Genomic DNA, 12,780 nt, shown 5'->3' on the forward strand with positions numbered 1-12,780 from the left:
GATAGATAGATAGATAGATAGATAGATAGATAGATAGATAGATAGATAGATAGATAGATAGATAGATAGACAGACGGACAGATGGACGGACAGACAGATAGATAGATATTTGAATGGATAGCTGGATGGATGGATAGACAGAACAATAAACAATGATAGATAGATAGATAGATAGATAGATAGATAGATAGATAGATAGATAGATAGATAGATAGATAGATAGATAGATAGATAGATAGATAGATAGATAGATAGATAGATAGATAGATAGATAGACATCTCTTCAGCTGTGTCTGACAGCTTCTTATCACTGGGTCCAAGAAAGAGCATTAGTGGGTAAACCCAGATTACAACTTCTGTTCAACAGTCTGCCTAAACCAAGCAGATTCCGGGGATTGGTCGGGACTTGATCTTTCCATGGTAAAGCAGTAGTGTGCGAGGTTTCCTAGAGGGATGCTTACGGATTTATGGCACAAGCCATTAAGACTCACTTCAGGGGTAGAGGAGACTATAGAAAGTGTTATCAAAGGTTAAAGGTGGCAAAAGAGCATAAACTGTAATGGTAGTATTATGTGTTGCCATCGTTGTAAAATGATTAAACAGCATTTTAAATACACAGACAAAAAAAATTATACCTTGCTACTGTGACCCTACAGCACCAAATCCATTAACTGAAGCTGAGTTGGCATAATAAACTCTACACAAATTATCTAACACATGCAACCTACTGCTTTACCTTCCAGGGCACAATATAAATCACCCGGGAAGAAGAGAAGCATGCAGATTCATAATGACTAGTTACAGTGAAACAATTTTGTACATACATATAAAAATTTCGGAATGATTACATATTATTTATTTATGTTGATGGTGGTGAGTACTAATCACTATACTCTGAACTCTTCATAAAATAATAGATGGGCTTAAAGGGATACTGGTTCACCCAAAAATGATTTCTGTCATCATTTACTCACCCTCAAGTTGTTCCAAACCTGTATAAATTTCTTTATTCTGCTGAACACAAAGGAAGATATTTTGAAAAAAGTTTGTAACCAGGCCGCTTTGGGGCACCACTGACTTCCATAGTAGGAAAAATTCAACGGTGCCCCGGAACTGTTCCCACATTCTTCAAAATATATTCCTTTGTATTCAACAGAATAAAGAAATGTATACAGGTTTGGAACTGTCCCTTTAACTAATGGCTCCAATAAATGTAAATCTTTTAGAAAGTTCTCAATAGGACTGTTATGATTGGTAATATGATAAAGTGCCAGGTATCAGCTACCATCATGGAATTTGAAGAAACATTTTCATAGTTTTTATTATTATTATTATTATTATTATTTTTTACATTATTTTTATTCCAAAACAGCAAGTATGGTTATGATAAATATTATGGGCTATGCAATATGACTCTGAGAATCAAAGTTTATAGCCTACTGTTTATCTAGTAAGATCTCATTTGGCTCATAGAGGATTCTAATTTCATCCCATTAGGATTTGGTTCCAAATGATCATAGAACGCTTTACAAACAGGATATTTATGTACTCACTTGTACTGTGTTCTAAGTGTTTTGGACTCTTAAATTTAGCTTACTCTTAGTGACGGTGTTATTACTGGCCGGGTTTGGTGTGGGGAGGAGTAGCTGGATGTTCTCCTCGAGCGCAGTCAAACAGTCACCTTTCTTGGCAGGTGCGCGTGGAGGCAGAGCAAGATACTGTACGTGCCTTCATCCAACCGAGAACTACTTCGCGCTTTGAGTTATACAGGACACAGCTTTTGCGTTTTCTTATTGCAGTAAAGTTCAAATCATGTGAATATCTCTGAACCTGAAGGTTTTTGTGGAATAGGATTTCGCTGATGTGAAGAAGAAAGTCCTGTGGATTAATTTGCATCGGCAGGTTAAGCAGTTTCTCATCAAACGTTACAGGTAAAGCAGCTAAGGCAAAAATGAGTGCGAGTCTATTGTAGTATTTTTAAGCAGTTACTTAATTGCTTGTTGAATTCCCAAACACCTTATTTCAACGCTTTCCTTTATTTATTGTTTGTTTGCCTGTTGTATTAGTTTCGGTCCTCAAATTTGATTGACTGATATGATATGACAGTAGCCTATAACAACACCGGGACGTTTCACTAGCTGTTTCCATCCAAAGTTCCGAATGTAACTTTTTTTATACGATACGATAAGAAAAATGGAAGTTGCTGCAGTAGGAGCCAATGTGAGTCTTTTTTCATATATAATAAATTTACTTAGTTGCGCCTCAGAGCGCGCAGACGAAACACAACAAACAAACACCATCGTGAGTCACTTGAGTTCGGAGGCGGATTCCTGATGTTTGGGAATGCAGTCGTGTTAAACAATTCTGGGAGGTAATACCGAACCACTTTTTACGACAGACTTTGGGTCTGGCATTTCAGAATGACCAAAACAACATTTCATATGCTGTACAACAATGCTGTCCACTGGTTAGCCCAGTTATACCGTCCCATCGGTTGTTATGAAAGTCGAAGCGTCGGTTTTTTAGCGTCCACGTTTTCTTTTGCTCATAACTGGGTTTCTCTCTACTGTTACTAGTAGCTAGTGCTGAGGGGGAAATTGAAAACCCGGAGTGGAGCTGTAGCCGAGTGATTACAGAACGCTTTGAGCAGGAAAGGAAATCCAATGCTCCGTTCCACTCGGGCTTAATTGACATTATTTTGAAACTACCATTCAAACTAGACAAATTTGTTCTGAAACGTAATTACTTGTTTATTTATTTATTTTTTTACTTGTACATATTACAACTATATATTCAATACATTTTTATGCATTTTTGTATTACATTTTATTTGCGGTTTCATTTCCCTAATCTCTCTTATTATTGTTTGGGCTGGCAAAAATTCTGTCATCATTTACTCAAAAATAAGATATTTTGAAGAATATTGGTAACCAGGTGATGAAAAAACAAACAAACAAAAACTATGGGGTCAATGGGGCCCATCAACTGTTTGGTTACTGACATTCTTCAAAATATCTTCTTTTGTGTTCAGCAGAAGAAAGAAATTCATACAGGTTTGGAACAATTTTTGGGTGAACTATCCCTTTAAGTCTGCTCTCTTGAGAAGTTACGGTTATGAATTTGCACAGAATTCCATCTCAGAATGTTAAAATGGATTTAACAATTAGTCTGTCCACAGCTTTGGTGTTTCAAGTAGATCTGTGATTTAGCTTAATAGCCTTTCTGCTCAGAACTAAATTGTATAATGTAAAATGTATTAGACGCTGTGTGAGATCTAAAGGAATTAAAGATCTTCTCTCAGGTGGCCTTTTAGCAGGATATGGGACACAGCAGCTTATCTTTCAAAATAAGGAATAAAAATCATTTTCTATCAGAATAGCTACATACAGACAGTGCAAATAAATATTCAGAGAGGTTTAAATTTGTTTACTTATTTTTTTTTAAAGCTCTTGCAGTTTACCATAGCATGTTTGGCTAAGGGAATCCCTGGTTTTACCATGTTTACCTCCCTGTCTCAATCAGAAATCTCCTGTCCTTTTTGTCTTAAAACAGCTTATCTTCCTGGAAGACGCTCCTGATTCCACTTGGCATTTAATCTGCAGTGTGTATTTATAGAGCAGACACTCGCATCTGTTAAGCATTTATATAGAATCCATTATCCTTCTGTCCAGTCTTAAAATGGAACAAAGATTTATTTTTAATGTTTTGAGGCAAAAAATGTCAGTGTTGCAACGTGAAAATGCATCACTTCAACCTTACTAAAATTAGCTGTAATACTATTTATTCATGAATTTGAACATTGTTTATGTGACAAAATGGGTAAGGACTATGAAGTACATACAGTATGTTCACTAATGGAAGTGCATTTCGGTTTACAGGAGTGATTACACAAATGCTCCAGATGTGATCAAATTGCAGTGAATGGCCTAGGAAAGAAAATGGCTAAAATCTGCACAGAACAGTCATACCCCTCACAAAGATCTGCCTTCACCCCTGAGCCAGCTATTGAATGGATCGAGAGAGGAGAAAGGTCAGAGGGGATACCACAGACATAGCCTATATAGACAAGTCATTCATTATTTTGCATCTAGAACAGTTGTCACATTCAAAAGTCCTTATATTTCATTTGGTGTGTATTTGTTTCTTTTGCAGTGATCAGCCACCCCGTGGACTAATGGGCAGGTGATTTGATCTTTTGCTGTGTTGTGAGATTTGAGAATTGTTTGTGCATCATAAGTGACTTTAATAAGCCATTGTACCTTCACTTTCAGGATGTCCCAGTTCATTCCGAGGTTTGGAGGAAGGTCTACCAAATGTAAAGTTTCAGAATGCAGTGATTCAGTTACATTAACGGAGGAGTCTGAAGACATGCAAAAGGATGCATCGTTGGATGACAGAGGACAGGACCAGTTGCGTAGGAGGAAGTGAGTGGAAATTAATCCATGTACACAGTGACCTCCCAAAAATATTTTATCTCAAACTACTTAAATATATACTGAGGAGATTACCAAACCGTAATGGTCGTTTACATTATTTTAATATTTCTGTGCTTAAGCACACACATAAAGCTTTCTGCAAAGTACCGGCAAAAATAATGATAATGAATGTGTCAGGGAAAAAATAGCAAGGAGACATTTTACTAGTGTTTTCTTAGCAAGTGTCAGCTGCAAAGATGATGACGATATTGACTCGCCATCTCTGCAGTATAGTGAACTCGCCTTTAGAGAGAAATGCACCTTTCATACAGATTACATAAGCAGAGAGTAATTCTTTTCAATTTGAATTGGTTCATTTAAAAGTAGACATTTCAAGCTTTCTATAGATATATTTCTCATATCTGTAAGGCAAGTATACACCGAGTTTGGGTTCATTTTGTGACGCGCTACAGTTCAGGGAGACTGAGACAGTAGAAAGCGCATCCTGCATTTTTTTTCTTTATTTTACAAAGGCACAATGTTTTCTTGTTACTGTGAGTTTACACAAATAAAAGTATTAAGTAAAGACCCTTTGCAGTTTTCAATGATGTATTACTCTTATCTGTATGACCAAAAATGATGGAGTATTTTAAGATGTTTCCACTGTTATCAGAAAAAATGCAAGTGATCGCGCCGGCGCCTCTATTTCTTGCAGTAAGCGTGCTAATATTTCAGCTTCCACACTCCACACAAAAACTTGGATATGTGCTTAATAATAGCACACATTTATAGTTAAAAGTTAGAGCGAGCGGCCATATAGAGCTGCTACTACTTACATGTTTCAAATAAGCCATATTTGAGGTCAATGGATGATAGGCGAATGTTTGGATTTCCTGCCCGACACACTGTAATTACCACAAGGACCCACAAATAACTATCTATCCCTTACGGTCTAGATGCTATTTACACTAACTCCACCCATCATTGTCTGATTGAGCCTGACAAAATTACAAAAGAAATCCTGCTGATAACAGGATCAGTGGCGTAGTGTGAAAGGTGGGTGGTGTTAGCTTTTGACGTGACCGACCTGAATTCAATTTTGTCTTTTTCTGAACTTATTCTTCTACCTTTTAACATCGCATATCAGTTCAGAAAAGCATTTATTTAAAAAAAAAAAAAAATTATGAAAAGTGGAAATAAAGTGCCAAACGCATATTTAATAGTGGGAATAAAGTGTTTATCAGGTAGGGTTAGGAGTAGGTGTAGGGGAGGGCCTTAGGAACAGGGACAAGTAATGCCCCAATTAGGCAGCAGCCATTTATGATTTTAATAATCATTTACACTGAGTATGTTGTTATCAGTTTTATAATATACTACAATATACTGAGTTGCAAATAGTATCTGCCAATATTTGCACTAAGTATAGGTTCTAACAATGATTGACTCTAATTACTATTTACACTTAGTGCAAAGAAAAGTTGCTGTTTTCACTTAGTGTGAATGGCATCTATCACAATTTGCAAATAGTCACTGCCATATCTGGCAGAAGATGTGAACAAATTTAGACATTAATGCATAACTTCTGCAGTTGTTCAAAAAATACCTGGAGAGGAAACATAATCAGCCCTAATGTAATGCCCTCTGTGGTGAGATTAAATGTGATTCTCAAGACAGTAAGAGAGGATGTGCTGACAGTAACCTTATAATCCAGGCTGTCTGCCACGCTCTCACTTTCTTCGGCCCTGGTATTCGAACCCCAACCCCTCCTGATGATGGTCATTGTCATACTGCTAGTCTAGCAGAAGACTTATTTGCTACTTATTTGCTCACATTTAACAGACTTAAATGCATTTCATATAGTTATAAGCATGCCTACATTTTCACAATCTGAAAATGCAGAAGATTAACACAGAATTTGAAAAATGCATCATTCAATTTCTTCACATCTCTCTCTCCCCTTACGTGATCATTTATTGAGATTAATTTGATAATGCTTTCAACTACCAAAGAGAACGTAGTACTCTCAGCTCCATTTAACACCGTTGAACACATCCATTTAATCCATTTAGCAGATCCATTTAAATCCCATTGTAAATCCAATGTAGATTTCGTCTGGGCCTGACAGTAAGAGGCCATGCTTTTACCAGTCAAGAAATTTCTCGGAGGAAAATGCACTTTTCCCACACTGCAATTAACTGTGGTAAAATAGTTACAAAAACAACATTTTTTTTTTTATTATGAAGTGCATGTTTCATCATGTTTTATCTCTAATCAGATTACAGGGATAAGAATATTTACAATATTGTTGTCTTTACAGCTTTAACAACAATGCAAATCATTGGCCTCTTGCAACACTGAATATGAACAACTGCAACAATACAGATGAGTATGTGGGAAAGTTAAATATTATTACAGGTTGTGCTGAAGTACATTATGCTAATTGCTACATATTAAATGTCAATTTTCATTTTAATGCAGCAAAAAGGACGACAGAGAGATAAAGAAAGATGAAAAGAAAGAAGAACCAAAAAAGGATGAGAAGAAAGATGAGAAAAAAGATGAGAAGAAAGATGAGAAAAAAGATGAGAAGAAAGATGAGAAAAAAGATGAGAAGAAAGATGAAAAGAAAGATGATAAAAAGGATGATAAAAAGAAGGAAGAGGAGAAACCGTGAGTATTTTATCTCAATTAAATGCAATTAAATGTAGTTCTTTGTTCAGTCCTGAACTTATATATGTATAAAACGTATATATGTTTTTTTTAGAAAACAGGTTTGGATAATGGATCCAGCGACAGATTTGTACTATCACTGGCTGACTATTGTAGCAATACCTGTCTTCTACAACCTAATGATGCTCATTACCAGGTAATTTTACATATTAGAAGTTGCTAGAAGTTGCATGCTAATTATTAAAATATATTAATATAAAATATATTATCTAAAATAATGGGGATATCACAGCTAATTATCAAACAAGAAAACTATATGCAGAAATATAAAAGTCAAGTCACCTTTATTATATAGTGCTTTATACAATATAGATTGTTTCAAAGCAGTTTTACAGTGATAACAGGAAAATGATTCAATGATGCAAACAGAGTTTAATTCAGCTGTACAGCAGCTCTCAAGGAAAATAGAGTCATTGTTCAGCTGAAGTCAGTTCAGTGTTGATTCAGTTCCGTTGTAAAGATCATCGATTATTAAATTGACTCTGTTTTGCAGAAAAACAGTAATGTCATCATCCATCTCAGTTCAGTTCTCATCCAATAGTGCAGTCAAATCAATAATAATGATGAATAATAAGTGTCCCCCACTAAGCAAGCAAGATATCATAATGTTTTGTACACCAGAAATATTCTGGTGCTGTTGTGTGGTGATAGCTCTAATCTAATGCTCTTTTCTGATCTGTTTTTTCAGAGCCTGTTTTAATGAGCTGCAGGATGATTACACCATCCTATGGCTAGTTCTTGACTATTCATCAGATGTTATCTACTACCTTGACACATTTGTGAGATCAAGGACAGGTGAGATTATTCTTCTAATTTTCTCTGTTTGTGTTAACTTTGTCATATTTAACTATAAGAGTGAATGAACTAAAAATCCATCTAAAGCAATGGTTCAGCAAACTGCTAAAGGGGCTGCAGGCTGACTTAAAAGTATTTGAATTATTTTATTACATTATTATTCATATATTATTCAGAATTTATTAATCTATTTATAAATTAAAAAGCTACAGAAAACACATAAAATCAAGATGTAAACTGAAATCATATTTCTTTTTATTTTTATTCAATAACTAATGTTTTATTGAAGAACATACAGTTCTAGACTACAACTGCTCTACAGGGAAATAATTTATCAGTGCTAAATAACATACTATAAACAATAGGGGTGTAAAAGTACACAGAAGTCACGGTTCGGTACATACCTCGGTTTTGGGGTCACGGTACTGTACAAATAGGAGAAATGGTCACACTTTAGTTTAGGGTCCAATTCTCACTATTTACTAACTATTAACTATGCGTTTTGCTTCAATAAACCCCTAATTACTGCTTATTAATAGTTTTTAAGGAGGTTGTTAAGTTTAGGTATTGGTAGGATTATGGGATGTTGAATATGGCCATGCAGAATAAGGCATAAATATCTGCTTTATAAGTACTAATAAACAGCCAATATCCTAGTAATATGCATGCTAATAAACAACTAGTTAATAGTGAGAATTGGACCCTAAATGAAAGTATTACCAGACAAAGGAACAAATCCACAATTCTAGATTTCTTTTCATTTATTTTGAGCAGACAGTAGTGCAAATCACAGTTTGTTCCACCTAGCGACATTTAATCCCCTAATTGGTACAGTACAGCCTCCTATCGTGTATTAAGCACTAAGCAGTAATCAGAACGCACTCTCGCATAGGTCTTTTTTTTTCAGGGCTGATAAAAAACAAAAGGTATTTGGTCAAAATCAGCAAAAAAACTGAAAAGCATATTGTGTTATAAAAGTAAAAAAAAAAAAAAAAATAGTATAATAAAAAATAAAACTTTATTAGGAGTGTTATTAGCATTAGGAGTGTTACAATTTGCTCCACAAACTATATTTAAAGCTGCTGTCCGCAACTTTTTTTGTGTTCAAAATTTACACAAATTATATAATGAGAATGTACAACATGAATCCATTTTCCAAACCGTGTTTTTGTCTTACCCTGAATCATTATGGTACACTATGGAACACATATAATAAGTGTTTATATTCAGACTCTTTCAGACCAGACTGGTAGGACCTGCCGTAGAGTATCACAGTAACTGCGTGACTCGGCATAGACATACACGGAGAAAAGTAGCTCCAGCTACAATGTTCTTTCGCAAGACGAGTACGGTTCTGTTTATTAACCGCTAGAGGGCCAAAAATCGCGGACTGCAGCTTTAAACATTCAAAGCTTAAGGCCAACCCTCCTATACTTAATTTTCCGTGCTCCATTTCATGAATGGTTGAGTGCCTGAGCCTTTCAAAGTATTCCCCTTTGTCCATGAGTGCAAAAAGTCACATTCGACATGTGCGCACTGTCTAGTGGAAGTGATTCGTCTTCTGCTCTTTTTCCTGTTATGGCGGTTAGCAAACAGCATTGCATTACCACGGGCGCCCCCTTCTGGATTGAAGCGTGACTGACTGAATACATGTACCATTACATCCCTAATAAACAATGTACATAACTTGTTGAAATTGCTTCACAGGTTTCTTGGAGCAAGGCTTACTGGTGAGAGAATCTAAGAAGCTGATGGAACACTACAAAAAGTCACCGCAATTCAAATTTGATATCTTCTCCATGATACCGACAGACATATTAATGCTGAAAGTGGGCTACAACAATCCCGAGCTCAGATTCAACCGGCTTTTCAAAATGGCTCGACTGTTTGAGTTCTTTGACCGCACTGAAACCAGAACCAACTTCCCTAACATCTTTCGCATCAGCAATCTCGTCCTGTACATCCTTATCATCATCCACTGGAATGGCTGCATCTTTTTTGCCATCTCAAAAACAATCGGCTTTGGCTCAGACACTTGGGTGTACCCCAACATCAGTGACCCTGAGTTTGGTCGTCTTGCCAGGAAGTACATCTACTGCTTGTACTGGTCCACACTCACGCTCACCACAATCGGAGAGACGCCGCCGCCTGTCAGAGATATTGAGTATTTATTTGTTGTTTCTGACTTTCTCATCGGCGTGCTCATTTTCGCCACCATCGTCGGTAACGTCGGTGCTATGATTTCCAACATGAATGCATCCCGCGCAGAGTTCCAGGCCAAGATCGACTCCATCAAGCAGTACATGCAGTTCCGAAAGGTCACCAAAGATTTGGAGGCCCGTGTCGTGAAGTGGTTTGACTACCTTTGGACCGAACAGAAGACCTGCGATGAAAAGGAAGTGCTCAAGAACCTCCCAGATAAACTTAAGGCGGAGATCGCCATCAACGTGCATCTGGAAACCCTTCGGAAGGTGCGTATTTTCCAGGACTGCGAGGCAGGACTTCTAGTCGAGCTTGTCCTTAAACTTCAACCGCAGGTTTTCAGTCCTGGCGACTACATCTGCAAGAAGGGCGACATTGGGCGGGAGATGTACATTATCAAAGAAGGCAAACTAGCTGTTGTGGCGGATGATGGCGTCACGCAGTTTGTGGTGCTCAGTGATGGTGCATACTTCGGCGAGATCAGCATCCTCGGCATCAAAGGAAGTAAAGCTGGAAACCGCAGGACTGCTAACATCCGCAGTGTTGGATACTCCGATCTGTTCGCACTCTCGAAAGATGACTTGATGGAAGCACTAACTGAGTACCCAGAAGCCAAGAAGGCTCTAGAGGAGAAAGGTAGGGCTATTCTGATGAAAGACAATCTCATCGATGAGGCTGCGGCCGCTGCTGGCGCAGACCCGAAGGACTTGGAGGAAAAGATCAGCACGCTGGAGACTAATTTAGACGTGATGCAGACCAAATTCGCTCGTCTTTTGGCAGATTGGACAGCCAGCCAGAACAAGATCAAACAGAGGATCACCAACATGGAGGCCCGAGTGAAGACTCTTAGGGAGGAGGATTTATCTGAGGTCGTGGGGGATAAGAAGGACAAATAGTTCTATGCTGAAATAGACTTAAATTCACAGTATGTGTCAGGATCATGGATTGCACATTCACCCATACAGAGAAATCTGGCATCATTTGAGAGAAATTGGTTGATCTCAAAGTAATACATATACTATTTATAGACGAGTCAGTCAGAGACTTGGCATTTCACAAGACCTAAACCTAATTTGCGAAGGCACGTAAACAATGACAGATCAGACAGTTTCAGCCTCACTAATGCAGGATTTTCTTCAAAAGTAATTTCGGACGCCAAAATTATCTTCTGCTTTTGGTCATTTTGGTTCCTGATGCTGTTGCTATGAAGTATTGCAGTGTGTGAATATCGGTAGTGTGATGCCTAAAATGGTAGAACTGTAGGGTTATTGTGCAGCTATACTCTCTGTGAGATGTCATGCTGTAAGTGGGTTTTACTCAGCATTGGTAAATTTGCACAATATCCTTCAATTTTGTTGCAGTTTAAATTTCAAACATGTTCTCAGTAATTGGTCCTAAGCCTTGTTGTCTTGTTGTCAAAGCTTTGCTTTTATTAAGCGAGCATAAATACCAAAGCAGAACATCCTGTAATGTGATAAAATTGAGGGTTTTTAAGTTTATTTTTTACATGAGAATAAAAAGGAGGGTTCACCATTTTAGTCCACAATGTTCTCTTCTTGTATGTGCTGTAATAAATAAAAATATTTTAGAACTTTTCCTAACATTTCGTGTCTACTGTGGATTGATTGGTTTGTTGGGGGAAAAAATGAGTGATCCAAGTGATCAAACTGTGCAGTTATTGTGAGCATAATCCTGTTCAGACTTGCCCTTAATGTGACGATCTATGACTTCAGAGCATGTTCTCCATTGGGAAGGGTAGACCAACAATTAGACCTACCAAACATTAAAGGCTAGTTAAGGAGCTGTGTTGGAAATGCAAACATTGTAGTTTTGACTCCTGAGAGGAAAACATTGACTGAAATGTAAAATGAAATTAGGTATCAGCGTCTCTGGGTGTAGTTTTTTTACGATTATTGTTTAACTATTTTTTTGAATACTCACTGATTACATAAAGATATCTTTGTCATGTATTGAGACATTCAATCAGACTTGTTTCAAAACTTTTCATGCTTTTAATCAGAGATTTGTTTATAGATATAATCTAGTTGCATGTTTTTCCAGGTCCTAAGTTTTGAGAGATGTTGATTATGGAAAGCAGGTGAGAATTATCACAATGATTATTACAAGAACAGCTTGTAATGCAAATGACGTGACAGTTATCAGGTGTCAACCGACCATGAACCTCGTGCAATACAGGGTGCTAATTAGGCTGCTTTTTCTCCCTTTGTCCCCAGGGAGAGGAATCAAGCAGCCTTTTGCTATTGTGAGGTGAATGTGGAGGTAAGAGCAGTGCAGAAAAACTGTTGTGGATGAGAGACTGTCAGACAGAATAGACTCAGGCTGACATTTGCTTGAGTGCAAACCAGACCGTGTAAAATGGAAGCTTGGAAAGGATCATTGCTCTCTTCCTCATAATCAATGTCTCACTGAATCTAACACTTGCAAATGCTTAAGTTGTCACAATAGTAAAAAAAAAAAAAAAAAAAAAAAAAAAAAAAAAAATATATATATATATATTTCTTTTTTTCTCTTTTTTCTCATTAAATTTAAAATCAGATATTTTTATTTTTCAATATAACTTGGAAATAACCAGAATATTTTCATATTTTAATTCATATGGTTATGATGACAAATTTAT

The 12,780-nt window shown here is 36.9% G+C and overlaps 1 protein-coding gene across 1 annotated transcript; it reads left to right on the forward strand.

Moving 5' to 3' along the window:
- The first annotated feature begins 3,896 nt into the window (after window positions 1-3,896).
- On the forward strand, window positions 3,897-12,658 carry LOC125272782 (cyclic nucleotide-gated channel cone photoreceptor subunit alpha). Its single transcript, XM_048197883.1, has 8 exons — window positions 3,897-4,030; window positions 4,153-4,182; window positions 4,272-4,424; window positions 6,733-6,801; window positions 6,894-7,085; window positions 7,180-7,281; window positions 7,834-7,940; window positions 9,648-12,658. The coding sequence occupies exons 1-8, from the start codon at window positions 3,939-3,941 to the stop codon at window positions 11,036-11,038; spliced, it is 2,136 nt and encodes a 711-aa protein (XP_048053840.1). The 5' UTR covers window positions 3,897-3,938; the 3' UTR covers window positions 11,039-12,658.
- The last annotated feature ends 122 nt before the right edge of the window (window positions 12,659-12,780 follow it).

The sequence above is a fragment of the Megalobrama amblycephala genome, linkage group LG7 (genome assembly GCF_018812025.1).
Source record: "Megalobrama amblycephala isolate DHTTF-2021 linkage group LG7, ASM1881202v1, whole genome shotgun sequence".
NCBI lineage: Eukaryota > Metazoa > Chordata > Actinopteri > Cypriniformes > Xenocyprididae > Megalobrama > Megalobrama amblycephala.